Source organism: Anser anser (genome assembly GCF_964211835.1).
Source record: "Anser anser genome assembly, chromosome: 1".
Lineage (NCBI taxonomy): Eukaryota > Metazoa > Chordata > Aves > Anseriformes > Anatidae > Anser > Anser anser.
Genome location: NC_139720.1, coordinates 187,173,770 through 187,188,673, shown reverse-complemented (window position 1 = coordinate 187,188,673; position 14,904 = coordinate 187,173,770). Strand labels below are relative to the sequence as shown.

The following is a 14,904-nucleotide window of genomic DNA, read 5'->3' as shown; positions in this document are numbered from 1 at the left end:
CAGAATATGAAAAATGAAATTTGGAAATATGTCTTATTTAAGCGGTGTAAGTGAATGCCTAAAGATCTGCCATTTTTGAATATTCAAAACTTGTAATCAAGCTTCTGCTTTTTTATTATTTATTATGTTGGTTTTTTTTTCTCCCCACAGCAGGTTTGCTTCCAGCACAAGCAATATCACCAGTTTAAGTAGGAAATTCTGGGGGGTCACTCCAAACATGTAAGACCATCAAAGTTACAGCACTAAAGATGAAAAAGACAAAATCTAATTTAAGAGTTACAACAAGGTAAAACAAAACACATTGGAAGACTTCGATGTAATACAGTTTCTCCTGTTTGTGTAAATACATCTTCCCATAATTTCATTTTCAAAATTATTTCCAACATATTAGTTTTCATCACTAAGAGAAGGGGAATACATGGGATAATTTTGGTTCAAAGGTCAGTAACATCTTAAAGTGAAGTGTATATAAAAAATGTAATTCCCAAGAAATTCAAAGGCCAAAGATGCTTTCACTCAACACAATATTCAAGAGTGTCCTTAACTGCTCTGTACAGACAAAAATACTGTCTGCCAGCTTCTTATCACATCTTGAGGCTTATTCTGTCACCTCTCTCCCCTTTTGCCTGAAAGTAGGTGGGGGGGTTGTTTGTTTTTGTTTTAATGATAGAACAAAGCAGTGACGGAATAGGAAGAGAAACTGGGAGAGAATAATGTATGAGTTAACTGTAAAGATATTACTGTGCAATATACCACAGTGCAGAACCTGGAAAGGATCTAAGAGAATCAGGATACAGCAAGGGCTTTCTGATGCAGCAAGGAATGAACAATCGGAGAAATCACATTTGATGGGCTGGAAACACAAATAACACTGAGACTGTAGCTGGAGAACAAAGAAATGACCACAATCAAGGATTCGAGAAGATGATATGAGGGGAAGACCACCGGAGGGAGCAGTAAGAAGGGTGGTGCCCTGGCAAAGGAGGAGTCCACAGTGCATGACAGACACTAGTCCTTTATAGATGTCCAAGTTCAAGTTAGGAAAACTAAAACATCAAGGTTTCTACTCCAATTCTTGTGATTATTTGATCATTTTTGACTGCTTCTGGTATTACTCTGAATCTACAGGGTTGCTACAGCTACTCAATGAAGTCTTACCGTTGACAGTCACAGTGCGTTAGAAAGCAGTCTCCTTTTATCACTAAATTCGTTTTTACTGTTTCAAATCTCTGCCATATACATATGCAATATATATATTGCAGTATCTATGCTGGCATTATGAGGAGAAGAGGTAGTAAAGACACAAGTTCAGAGGGACAGATGCAACTTATTTTTTCACTCCATAGATTGGCTTAAAATCAAATGTCAAGATTAACTTCTATTTCAGGCCTCAGATTTAATATCATGATCTGCTCTGCTCTAAAATCTTATTTCTAGATCTTCTAAATGCTTCTGCGTTCAGTGTAACTTGCTTTTGAAAAGACCTTTTTTCGAACAGTTCAAACATCAAGCTACGTAAATTCATCAAAGATGAAAATGTTTGAATAATGCAGGTATTTTTTAACTTGTTTTTACCAAAGCCATCTCATATTCCTAGATCTTGATAACACACTGAACGTTTTTGAAAATCTTCATAAAATTTTCAGCCACAAAAGATGCCCAGTAACTTCTACTGAAGTTTTTTATTTTTGCTCTGACAATATATGTTCAGACATCTCTGAGCACCTGACTTTTGGGAGGACGTAGATCCCCAGGCTATTAATTGCATGAGAAATCCTAACTGGCACAGCTGGCACACTCAAGACACCATGCCGAACAGATGTCTCAATATAAAACATGCAATGTTGTTCTTGCTGTTGTAATTAGTAGCACTACTTAAGATCCATTTTTAAAAGAAAATGGCAATTTAAAATTTTTGTACTTCTACTGAAGTGCACGTCAAGAAATGCACAAAGAAACACTAAATTATTCCATTCCGTGACTCATATTTACAGCATTGCCACATTTAAAAGACACTTGGTGCCAAGAACTTTTGTTTCTCTGCAACTCACGTGTATAATGTTGCCTGAACCACACCATCAGCCCTCCTTTCTACTGCAAAACACATTATTGAGATTACATTAAGTGGAACATTACAGTTCACTTCAACCAAACATTCAATTGAACATTATAGTTGAAGCTGCTTGATACCTCCCATTACAATATGTTGTTTACCAGTTGCTCATAAAACTTCACGAAAACTTTAACTCTGTGGATAGAAATCTTCCACGTTGTCTGATTGTTCTCAGGATGATTTGCTCAAAGTATAGGTCCTCAATTCCTAGAAGTTATAGAAGGTTAGGGAAAACTTTATTATTTGTCCATCTAAGGAAATCAGAGGAAGCAGGGCTGGGAACAGATCTGAAAACATGATTCCATAAAAACTCTCACTGATGAAGGTTTGGGGTTGTTTTTTGAGATTTATACATCTCCACAGAAAAGAAAAGGTCTGGACAAAATTCATACCTCTAGAAGTGCTTTCATGTTAATAAAATATTCCTTCAGAAGTCTTTGGACCTCACAGAGACGCTCTGTGAAGATCCTGCCTACACCCTGGAGGACACACCACCTCTACTTCTTCTGCCTACTGCATGCATGGTTAGTGGGCCATGCTGTACACCACCACGGAGCATTTCCCACACAGAGCTGTCATGGGAGAAGCAGAAACTTCTTTCCAATTCCCCTTCCTGATATCCACAGGCTACTGCTATTGCAGGCATGGAAAGGAGATGTGGGGGTGCACAGTCTCGTACTTCCAGCGCTGTCCTGCAAGGGATGGCAGAGGAAAGAGGAAGCAGTCATGCTGAAATGTTGAGGGAAGCAGATAATGGTGAAGTAAACTACAACTATTAGTACAAGCGGATTTTTTTTAATTATTATTATTTTTTTTTTGTAGCTAAAACGTTTATTTGGATTTTTACCAGTACTTATATAAAATAGATGTTTAGAAATAGTATCGTTTTACCAAATAATAAGCAGCAAAGAAATTACTTCTGAGCTAAAAACCAAACCGAAGCGAAATCCTCTGTAAAAGGAAGTGAAAATCAACAGATTGTTAAAGGAAGAAAATCCCTAAGCAACAGAATCTGTATACTGGCCATTATAATTTTGTTCTCATTTGTACAACACACACACGGCTATTTGGAAGGTATTTTTAGCTCTTTCCTTATACTGTATCTGCTCTTATTACAGCCCAATTTTAGCTATTTCCACACTTCACTTCTATTTCTGCCCAGCTCTACCACAGACCACACACTGCCACTCAGCCGGTTACACCACGAGGGGAGTGGAAATCGAGTGCCCTAGCAGACGAATTTGGAGGTACTTGGAAGGTAAAAGAAGACATGTTAAAAAGCATTGGTATGAAATATCCTAGGCATCAAGCCCTAACAGCTTCTCACTGGCATTTCTAAGCAGTATGAATCGTCCCTGTTCCTGCAAAGAGGTAAGCCAGCAAAGAAGGGACAGTTTCCTCGGCTGAAGTGCTAAGGCCTAAGAAGGGACGGCTTGAACGCTGTGCAGAAAGCACGCTAGGAACTGCTGCACCACATTTGATAACCTTTTGGCATCTCACAGCTGAAGGATCTAAGAAAATAACACTACTAATACATGCAAATGCTGGAAAAATAAATGAGTTTTCAGACATATATACCAACCCCTATTCAAAGAAAATTTCACTAAAAGCCCAGTTAACTGGTCCTAGACACTTATATTTTTATTTTGGCGTTGTTTATCTGTAAAGTTACGGTTTCTGGCTAACCCATGTACTGTTTCATATTCCCTAGGATCAGATATTTAAGTCTGAGATTTTAATTAGCACTCTGTGGCTTTCAAATACCCAGGAGGTATGTATTACTGTTGCATTTCATTTCTTTTTTCTCTCTTCATTACCGGGTTTGCAGATCACAGGCAGCTTTAAAGAAAATGACGCCAGCTCCCACTGCAGTGGCAATGGTGGCAGTCACGTACCCTGCCCAGTCAGGCACTTCTGAAGCACACACTATGAAGAGTTTAAACACTTCCAGAGCGGGAGACCTGACAACAAGGCTACTCCTAACGATAGGAGTTGGACTCGATGATCCTTATGGGTCCCTTCCAACTTGGGATATTCTATGATTCTATGGTAACTGCAGAACAAGTGAATCCTGCAGTGGGAAGAATGGACTGCAACTTTTAAAAACTGTGTTCTGGGATGAAGATCTCTTTTTCCTCACTTTTCCCATTCCCAATGCATGAACAGTTACTGGTCAGATCTCATCACAGTACATCCAAGAATCACATTCAACTTAATTGTCCAACTAGTTTACTAAAGCTGCTCCCAGCTACGTAAGATGCTAACCGCACACAAAAAAAGTACGGAATCATTGTCCAGAGATATTTGTGAGTAAAGGAGAGAAGTATTATGATGGATAGACAGAATCATACAAAATGGAATTCAGAGGTCCCGTATATACTAACTAAATCATGATTTCCTCAGACTTGGATTGAAAGACTAACCCACAGGATGAATGTGATGGATGGTCTTTGAACACACCACTCAGTCACCACTGTGAGTCTCAAGACAGCCTTCTGCAGTTGCAGACATGAAAAAGCCTGTGTGTAACTCAAACGATGATGTTTGCCCAAATTTGGACAGAGCCCTGTAATAGGAACAGCCCTGCTCATTGCAGACGGTGGTGAATAATGGAATTGTAGAATACCGTCATCATTAAAACAGACATGGAGAACCATGAAATAGTTTCTAAAAGGGAGATAAAGACATGGAAGTACTTTTCAATAGTTTTGAGAAATATAGGTTATTTAAAATGGAAAAAAAACACCACACACATACTCATGTAAAGCACCAAATATTTTCAGGTGCCCATCCACCTAACTGCATCATGAGGTTCACCAGAAGAAAGGTAAGTAATATCACTGAAGAAGGATCTGAAACAGAAGTTTGAGGTCTTATGGATGAGCATGCTATTTTGTGTGTTGGGGAGGGGACAAAAAGGATTTTCTGGCAAGCATGGGGAAACAGGCCACCAGAACTAGCAATACTTGTGAAAGAGCAGATGATGTTATAAGGTGTTCAGTAAGAAAAGCATGAGCTCTGAAGGGACTTCTGGGACATTTACACTAGAACTATCATTCAGAAAAATCCATTCTGTAATTATAAAATATGCATGTGTAAGAATTTTCCCCATGATCTGTTGAGGACTGAAAATGCTTATCTAGAAAGCCTGCCATAGCCAACATGCTAACATAACCTTATTTATCATGGACATTCTTTATTAATCATGTCCACAAACGATTTACTTTCCTAATTTGCCAGATAAGCAGAAAGCATGTTTCAGAATTTTAGGCTTGTATGAAAGCAGAGAAGTTTACAAGCATATAGCTATTACAATTTACTATACATCACGCAAAGTTGGCTTGTTCCTATCTATCAAGACCATCATTTGAGAGCTTGGAGAAGGTGTGTCCCCTTTATATATATAATTCCAACAATACAAACAAAAAAACACCGGCATGTCAATATTTTGGGACAGCAACAAGAACTATACAAGTTGTCTTCAGTATGCTGTACCAACAATTTGAAAGAGTTATGAGAATGCGAGCATTTTTGGAAATCTTCCAGATGACAGATTTGCTGGAAGAAAAAGGCTGCTGCCCTACATTTCATAGCCAAAGCACCCTCACCCCCAAATCCAAAGCACAAAAAGTCCCCAAAGATAACAAAATCTGTACAGTTTAATGAAGACAATTTACATGGTTAAAAAAAAAAAAAAAGGAAGCCTCAGTTACATCCAACTGCAGCAATATCATTTGAATAAGCTACGATCCTATGGAGCTTCTATTTACTTTTAACTACAGGCTCATAAAAAGCATCTACTGAAAGCAGCTTCCATTACTGACAATCTATATGCCTTACTTTTCTCGATAACAATCACTGAACCTCCTTATTCATGTCTCCAATTTCAACAAGACCTATCTGTTTCCAGCATCATGAATTCATTCAGAATTCATTCTTAATAAATGGTGTGAAAGAGACTGCAACAAACAATAATCTGCAAGGGCTCTCTGTGGTCTTTCTTATCCTGTTGTCTCATCTAGAAGGTCTTTAAAGAATTAACCTGGCACAGCTTCAGGCTGGAAGCATTTGTCCTTGTCTTTAAATCCTAAAGAGTATTTATGAATACTCCACTTGAGCTCACAGGTTCCTATTTTGCATTGTACTCATACACTCGGGTTACCTTCACATTAAACAATTCCAATAAGTCTTTTTGTTCATCTGTACTACAAGCAACTCCTGCTATGTAGCCATGTCTCCATCAATAAGTGCTTGTCATCTGTAAGGAGTTCAAATACATAATGAGCACCTGGACCAAATTCAGAGTCGGAAATAATGACATCATAAAAGTCGGAAGAGGAAGTGCTCGATATCCTACTACAGATGAAAGCTGTTAACGCACAACGCATGCAAATTATATTACAGATCAATGCAATAAAAATCCAGGGAATGCAGAAAACCATTAAAAGCTGTATTCACCTCTAAGACAACAAAGAAATCTACAGTATCAAGGAATCTCTTATTTTAGCTAGAAGACTATACCATCACTTCTGCAAAAGGAGTTCATCAGCTAGACCCAAACTCTAGGCCTGCAAAGGTTATGCTTAATGGAGGAGACATGAAAAGGATTAAGATGACAAAAAAAGCATGTTGTCCACAAATCCTTGAGTCACTTGAGATTGAAAACTTTGTAGCATAGTCCTGCAGACCAGAGAAACACCGGCTGACCATCAGCACTGCAGCTCATGAATAACCACAGTTCCCGTGTAGAGTTGGCTGATGTACCAACTCCTCGATCACTTTATAAAACTGTCATGAACTGACAAAGCTCTTGGTCCTTTCCAAAGTTATTTCATTCTTCAGACCCGTTACCAAACAGAAGTGAAATGCCCCAAGAATTACGTGGCCCCTGGTAAGGCCACAAGCTATGAATGACGGAAAAGCTCTCAAACTTAAATGCTCTGAAACTTAAATGCAAACTCTACCCTTCAACCTGACCTGGACTCTAGAAACTCTAGGCATAAAAGGAGAGATGAAGAATAAGTTGTTTATGTAATTACCATGAGGTATAACAGGAATAACAGTACAGTATTTGTGTTAGGTTTTGACACTTGTATTTGATTTTCTCAATGTTTGAGCACAAGTTTCTTCAAATTACCCGTAAGAGATTTTTGGACTCTATGTACATCTCCAGCTCATACAGAAATCCTTCTTTGTAATGTTAATGCCCCAGTAAGCTGCAGGAACAGTTCAACAACTGCGTTTGTGTCACTGCTGTCAGACAAGATGTGATTACATAGTTTGAAAGATGGTCATTCTTAAGTCATTTACAAATTACAGTTTTCCACTTAATTCGTTTTTTGCAACTGAAGATACTTAAAATTGAAAATAAGCTCACAAAGTACTGCTAACAAAGCAGTCTGACTCACAAGAGAAATAGGAAGCAAAGGGAAAACTCGCAGAACTCTAGAAACACTTTTAAGAACCTAGAGAAAAATGAAGGAAATTGTTTTATCAGTTTAGTAAGCAAAAGGAACCCTAAATTCTGTTTGCCACTGGGACACTAACATTAAAAAAAAACAGGCATGGTACTAACTGAAGACTATTGGTTAGTTAATGAAATGGCTGTGCTAAAGTTCACTGATAATATGGACAAGGATATAGAAATAGCAAATTTAAAGTACTGGCGTGATTAAGGAGCTATGCCTATTGCATTCTGGTTTATAAATGTGACTTGAGAAAGTATTTGTTGAGAATGCAACCTGGAAGACAAACTGTTCTGCAGAGTCTTCTCTCATGAGTTATTTTGAGGCCGACACTGGAATTGCCATCACCGTCCCTAGGGGTGTTCAAGGAAAGGTTGGACACGGTGCTTAGGGACATGGTTTAATGGGTGACATTGGTAGTAGGGGAATGGTTGGACCAGATGATCTTGGAGGTCTTTTCCAACCTTAATGATTCTATGAAGCCTCTCAGGTCTGGATCCTCATTTCCAAAGTTTAAGGTTCTCTCACTGATGATGTGGATTCAGAGAGCCAAGCCAAGTTGCTATGATGGGGGCCCACCTGGGTGACAAAGTGACATGGGACATGCCCAAGCCAGCAGCGAGGACCTTCCTGAGGTTACGTGGTCTTGCTTACTAGCCCGTAGACACATGCTCCTTCTTGCTTCCTATTTCAGTTTCATGCCTCTTGCATTCCTGCATGAAAAATATCAAAGCACTTGTTTTGGAGGCAAGAAACGTGGACTAGTGCCAGCGAGAAGCAGACTGTTTTAGCTCAGTAGGAAGTCATTGGTTTTGGTACCCAGGATAGCTCAATCAGTGTGTAGAGTTTTAGGCTAATTATAGATTTGCCCGTGGCAAGAATATCAGGTACCTTGGAACCTTGCCAAAAATGACAGATAGTCTGTGCTATCTTCCCATGTACCTACAACATCCACTGTGAAACTACTGGCATGTTTACTCTGCATTTCTTGCAGGTTTTCCTCTCATCTTGTTCTTTACTAAACATCATCCATCCACTTACAATAGTGTGTTAAATCACAGGGAAAAAGAAAAAAGAAAAGTGTAGGTTCTTTTCACACCATTTTCTCCATCCTCACTCTGAAAAGCTGTATTCAAATCTAGTCCCCAATCCAATCAGACACTTACCTAAATAATGCAATTATTCTAAATCACACCCGGGTAACTGGTCTGATTTTGCTTTTGGTTGTCAGGAACATTTAAGTAGCGTAGATTGCTTGTAATGGGTAGGGAAAAAGAGATGAAACTTTCAAAACATTGTGGAAAAATAGAGGAGGAATACGAACCATATTTTTGTTCCATTTAAACACATGCTGTTATGTAAGTGTCCACTGCAGTAGGTTTGGTTTCAAATAAAGTTAGACAGGCACACACTGTCTCTCTTGCAGCAAATAAACTTCTTTAACATACCTCGAGAAGTTCAGAATATTACAGACTGATCTTTTTTCTAGTTAGTGCCTCAAATCTGCCTGTAATGAGTATTGAAAGTTATTAAGCAATGTTTTTTAAAGAAGAAAACCGTAGATTGATGTTGTCTGAAGGAATAAAAACACCTGGTATTCTAATAGCTATTTAAAAGAGCGACATTACTTAGCATGCCCTTAAGAAAACAAAAAGCATGTCAGCATGTCTACAGTTCTGAAAGTTTTTATCCATTTTTCGTACACACAATACAAATTATTCAGGTGTGAAACAAGACAAATAGCAAATCAGCTGTTGCCTGAAGTGTCTTCAAATGGACAAAAGAAAAAAAGCAAAACTGGAGATTCAGTTAAATGCCTTACAACGCAGAGCTTGTCAACCGTATGTTTTCACAGCCAAAATCCTCATGCGCAGAACAATTAGGTGCAGCACCCTTTAAAGCAAAACACTTTTAGGTGCCGATATTAAAAGCCCATTCACACCTGCACACATGTGCCTCGCACATGGAGCTGTGCTGCAGCATGGGCAACAAAAACCTGGTGGGTGCTCTTCTGTGGGCACGTACTGGTGCCAGCCCACCCACACTTCAGCCTCTTCTACCTCCGGGATGTCACTGCTGTCTTCAGCTACAGTGGACTTACCGCAACATTGCTGTACCCATCATCAGAAAAGCCAGAAATCAGCCTCCTAAGCTAAAAAAAATACCAAGAACTTCAGGACTGGCTCTAATTTACAAATCCCCAGGCAGCTTTTGCCGCTAATATTAATGGGTTCTCCTTGAACGCTATCTGGTTCAGGCAATTAAATTTTGCTATAATTATTTAGATAAAACTAAAGTAAACAGGCTGAATCACGCTGGCAATAGGCTAACAGTGCGATATTTGGAAAATGTGGCTTTACTAAGAACATCTGCTAACACCATAACACTTACTAAGGTGTGTAAAGTCCCAGTGTTGTTTTAATCGTCTGAGAAATTTTAAGTAATTGCAGACTGGAAATGCAGTTAGGCTGGCAACAGACCTAGCCTACGAAACCGTCTTTCATTCTGGATATCACAGCATACTTCAGAAACTGTTCAAAGAATATTCTGAACTTTATAAATTAGTTTGTTTGTAAAGTTGATGTCCTAGCTGAGAGCACAAAGAACCTGTTCTTCTTGGGTATGATAAATCAGATTAGTAAAGAAGTAATAGACAATCTGTAATCTGTGCTGGTACCAGTTTTGTGTTACAGGAGGATGAGCAGCATTAAGGTCCTGTTATTGAGTATCTTCATTGCACATATAGCATATACAAACTTAGGTTTTTTTCCTCAACTGTGACAGGTTTTTACCTGCACAACAGGATGTGTGTACTGCACTGTATCACCACTTCAGCTCTTACAGTTGTTTTTTTGTTGTCGTCGTTATTGTTTTTGGTTATCTCCTCACCTGCCTAAAATGTTTTATCAAATTTGATTTATCCGGGTCAAAATCAGCATAATTTTGCCAAATGTTACTATGTGAATATTTTCATCCTTAGCTTTTCATATGACTTCCTTAACAATGTATTTTCTCCTTTGGACAGATGCAAACCTGTCAGGTTTTGCACCTTTGCATTAAAGAAATTCCAAACCTCCTGTATGTTCAGGTCTCTTAAGTACAATGGAGTTCACTGATGAATTCTCTTGATTTTTCGAAGTATTCTCTCTTAAAATAAAATAAATAAAAATGCTGAATTGGCTTGATCTTCTTTAAAATTCTATTCAACATAAATAAAATCAACATAAGATTACAATATCTAATGCTCTAGGACAGTTTTGTAATATTTTTATTACGAATAGCACTAAATCTACAACAGCATTATGGTTTATACGTTCACTATACACAGCTTTCACAAATGGAATACATGTTCCCAGTTAGCATTAGCAGAATTTTGTCTCTAATCTGCATCTAGGAAGTTTAAAGCATTTCATAACACATGAGTATTTCTCCCTCCGGTAAAAACTACACAGCTGTCTGTCTGTATCCAGTCTGTAATCCCAGAACACTCCCTAAAGAATCTCCGGAGAACTGTCCTCCTCAAAGGGATTAGAAAAAAAATCAATCCTGTTTTATTTACGTGGGTTTGTCCTTTTTATTAAATGCTCATGTATTAATTTAAGATTTTTCTTTTTATTGACAATTTCAGGCATCTTAGTTGATTCCCAAGTTAGTCTCCCTTGCTTTTACTCCCCCATGGTTCCCCAATTTATGTTTTTTAAGCAGAAAGAAAAACATATACTGTCTTCCAGCCCTGCAATACAGCAACTGCTACTAAAAAATCTATTACATTTTCCCATGATCTGTACACATTGATGTGTGCTGGTAAAACAGACAGAGCAGACAAAGTTAGAGAAATATTTTTAATAAAGGTTCATCAAATTTGTTCTCCTGCAGGAATTTTTTTCTTCCTTAACATTGTGTCTTTACCAGAAACTGCCTTGCTCTTTAAGCTGTCTTCCCCTTTTTGCTCGACAATCTTCTAAGTAGCTGTGAAAAATGTTTCTTTCCTATTTTGGAATAACAGAAAAAAATTAGAATTCAAAATTTTTGTCGCTAACCACCCTCCACACAGTAATAATTAGCTATCTTTCAAAGACTTTTCTTGACCCAGGTCCTTCAGTTAAAAGAGATCTCAGGTTAGTTCCTCTCTTGCATCAATACATTCTAGGTCCCTAGAGGATTTTCTTCCAAAAGGAAAAAAAAACATAAGTGTTACAATTCCTTTAGAACATTTAAAAAAAAAAAAAAAAAAAAAAGCTCTAAGTGAAGAATAAAAGAATCCAAATCACAGCTCCATGACCTACCACCTACGGGTGTTCAGTTCCCTGGCAACATGAGACTTCCTAATGATTAGTCAGCCTTCGATTACTTTATGCATAATATTAGCATGCAGTCCTCCTGCAGTGAGCTACGCTACGAAAAAAGTTTATTCGAAGGTGACTGTTCACAGGAGCCACCTGAACTGTCAAGGTAGCGCTTGGAATTTTTTACATGGGAAATTTCTGTAGGCTGCATTTTGAAAATAGCAGCACGGAGCCAGTATTTCGGCATATATTGTAAACCATCATTTCAGCAGTGCAGACCAACACCGCCGTTATACAGAGATCTACCGGATGTGTAAAAACCCTTTTGTGGGGTTGTACATTATTTGTGTCTGTATGCACAGAATATTATTAAATATGTATGTGTATATAAATATGAATACCTATCACTGCTGTACTGTTTCCAATTTTACCACTTTGAAATGTTATCCAGGTTGGTCTTTACTCTCTCAGCTTCTGTACAGGGGGTTGTGTTTGATTAGACTTTTCAGAAAAGGCCCTTACTGAATATTAAGGACAAATACATTTTCCTTACACATCTGCCTTCTAAAATGAACTATGGATTTTGATTTATTGTTCTCTTTTCAGAAGGTTTTGCCAGTATAAAAGCAGCTTTGGACACTTCTGGCCTTAAAAAAAAACCACTTACATACATACTTATTCAAGACATGACAGCACTCCAGGTATAGAGTCGGTGTCTCGTATAAGAAGTAGAAAATTACAATGGCCATATTTTAACAACTCAGTCCATTTTTATTAACGATGAGTGGAGTCTTATCTCAGTACAAAACCTCTTTGGTACAACCACTAGCACCCAGTGAACAGGCAGCTCTCCAGGGCCCATTCTAATACAGTTTAGCAGACAGCACAGTTTGTTCAGGTTCTCAGGCTGAATAATGAAGGACTAATACTGCAGGAACTACTCATCTCTAAGATGTCTCATCCGAACTCGTAATAACTGGAGAAAATGGGACTGTGCTGCTTATACAAAGGATCTCTTGGAACAGGACTACAGGGTACATCTTTTCAGAAACAGATCCAATCCTAACAGTTTCTTACATTGGAAAGGATCCACAAACTGTGAAAAACACAAACCTACTTGCCAAGATTACCAGTATTTTATACTCCATTTCACCAAACTGCTTAACAAGATGAGGAAAAGTATATGGCCAAACATGTACGAAAGGTGATCCCTACACAACTCTGAAGTTAAACTTGTTTATGCTCTACACCAAACTCCTTAACAGCCTCGGGGTAAGGAAGTATTGTACAGAGCTACTTTCTGATGCTTCCATCTTCACTAGAACTGGAAGAGCAAAAGATGGAAAATCTCTCCTAAGTAGCACTCTGCAAGGGAGCTGGAATATTTGGAAGCTCTCATCTTATGAGGACACACAGAATGGAGCTTTATACGACGACCTATGGACTACGCCTAAAGGCTAAAATAAAGTTACTTATGCCTAAAATAAAGTTACATGAAAGAGGAGGTATCAGGCAGTCAAATTAAGAATTCAAATGCCACAGAATAATATGAAGATCTGTTATGCCTACCGAATTTGTGTTACTCCCCCCGCACAAAGTCTGTTTTTAGAACTGGAAATAAAAATTTGAATTCTGCTCCTTGCATTTGGATGTACAATTGAAATGTTTGTATTTTGGGAAATTAGCTTAAAATGTGTTGCAGGAAAAATCTCTGCTCCTGAACCAATCTGATTAATCTAAATAATCCCCTAAGAAGATTCGGTTCAGGAAATTTCAATGTAAGAAAAAAAAAAAAAAAGTAGCAAAAGTATCGTGCTACAAAACATTAATAAAAATAAACACATTCTGTCCACTCTGTTATTAACACATTAACACTACCTGATATGAGTAAAATCTCCAGTATGTTAAGATAATAATACTGACCATGTTTAAAAATGTTTTTTGTGTGTGTTTTTTTTAAACAGGCTTAAGTTTCATGTTATAAGTTCTCAAAACAAAATGCAATTTAACTCCATATTTATCATTGAGAAAAGCATGGTATTTTATGGCCCAAAGTTCTTACGATTTTTATATCCAAAACAAACTTTATCTTTGCCAAATGTCAAAGGAAGATGCATACTCAAATCCTTATGCAAATGAAGTAGGAATTTCCACCAGCTCTATTTACTGGATGGCGTTTCGTTCGTGCTATTTTTAACAGACACCAGAGAAAGCAAATGCTGCAGAAAACATATTGAGGAACATTTGGTTCAATGAAGAGAGTGAATTAGCCTCAACTGCAGCACTGCTGTTTGGCTAGTTTCAATGAGCTACTGTTCTGTAAGTTTCAAGTGATCCTGATTTTTTCTCATTATATATATAGGCAACTTTTTCACAGAAATAATGCTGAAAATGACAACTATGCAAATATACACGGATGGTGAGGGGGTAAGGGAAGAGAAGGAACAAAGAGGGACTACAGCGTAAATCTGGACTGGAAACACTTATGTAATCTCGAAAGCTCTAGCATATCCTTATCCCTGTTTAGCCAGAGGGGAGCAAAGATTCCTGATCTGAATGACCAAACGTTCCCTGCAAGATACGCTTAGGCAGAAAGGTGAGAAGTGTCAAGTAAGTAGACCTGTAAGACAGAGCAGAGAATATTCAAAGCAAAGAGCTTGCAGGCAACGGATAAAGAAATGAGCTTGCATAATAAAGAAAGAACATATCAATAAAAGAGCTAAGTGTTAAAAGAGAAATCCTGAGCAGGAAACACACAAATATGACCAACCAAGTCAGCCTTACACAGCCACGTACTTCCATGCAACCGGATCCAAGCCTCGTGCCACCAAAGCGGGCCCAGGAGATGGGAACTTCTAGTGGGGCTGCCCCAGGTAACAAAAGCTTTTGTGAGCACTCCCTGCCTGCCCGCACGGCCTGGCATTTCTCCGCCAACAACTCAGGGACACGTCAGACATTTTCTACCGAGTTTGATATGGGTAACAGTGCTCTCAGTGACAGGATATTCCTATCAGTTTTGATAAAATTATGCAACTGTCTG

General features: G+C 38.2%; 1 protein-coding gene across 7 annotated transcripts in view; it reads right to left on the bottom strand.

Annotated features, from left to right (window-relative positions):
* DCLK1 (doublecortin like kinase 1) overlaps nucleotides 1–14,904 on the bottom strand; it is a 244,256-nt gene that overhangs the window by 99,261 nt on the left and 130,091 nt on the right. Inside the window, exon 5 of one of the 7 annotated variants that reach the window (XM_083849323.1) lies at nucleotides 11,407–11,567. The exons of the other annotated variants lie outside the window; for them this stretch is intronic. Coding sequence (XP_083705449.1) covers nucleotides 11,506–11,567 — 62 coding nt within the window. The 3' untranslated portion in view covers nucleotides 11,407–11,505. Of the gene's footprint in view, nucleotides 1–11,406; nucleotides 11,568–14,904 lie in introns of those variants that run through there. 7 annotated transcript variants of the gene reach the window in all.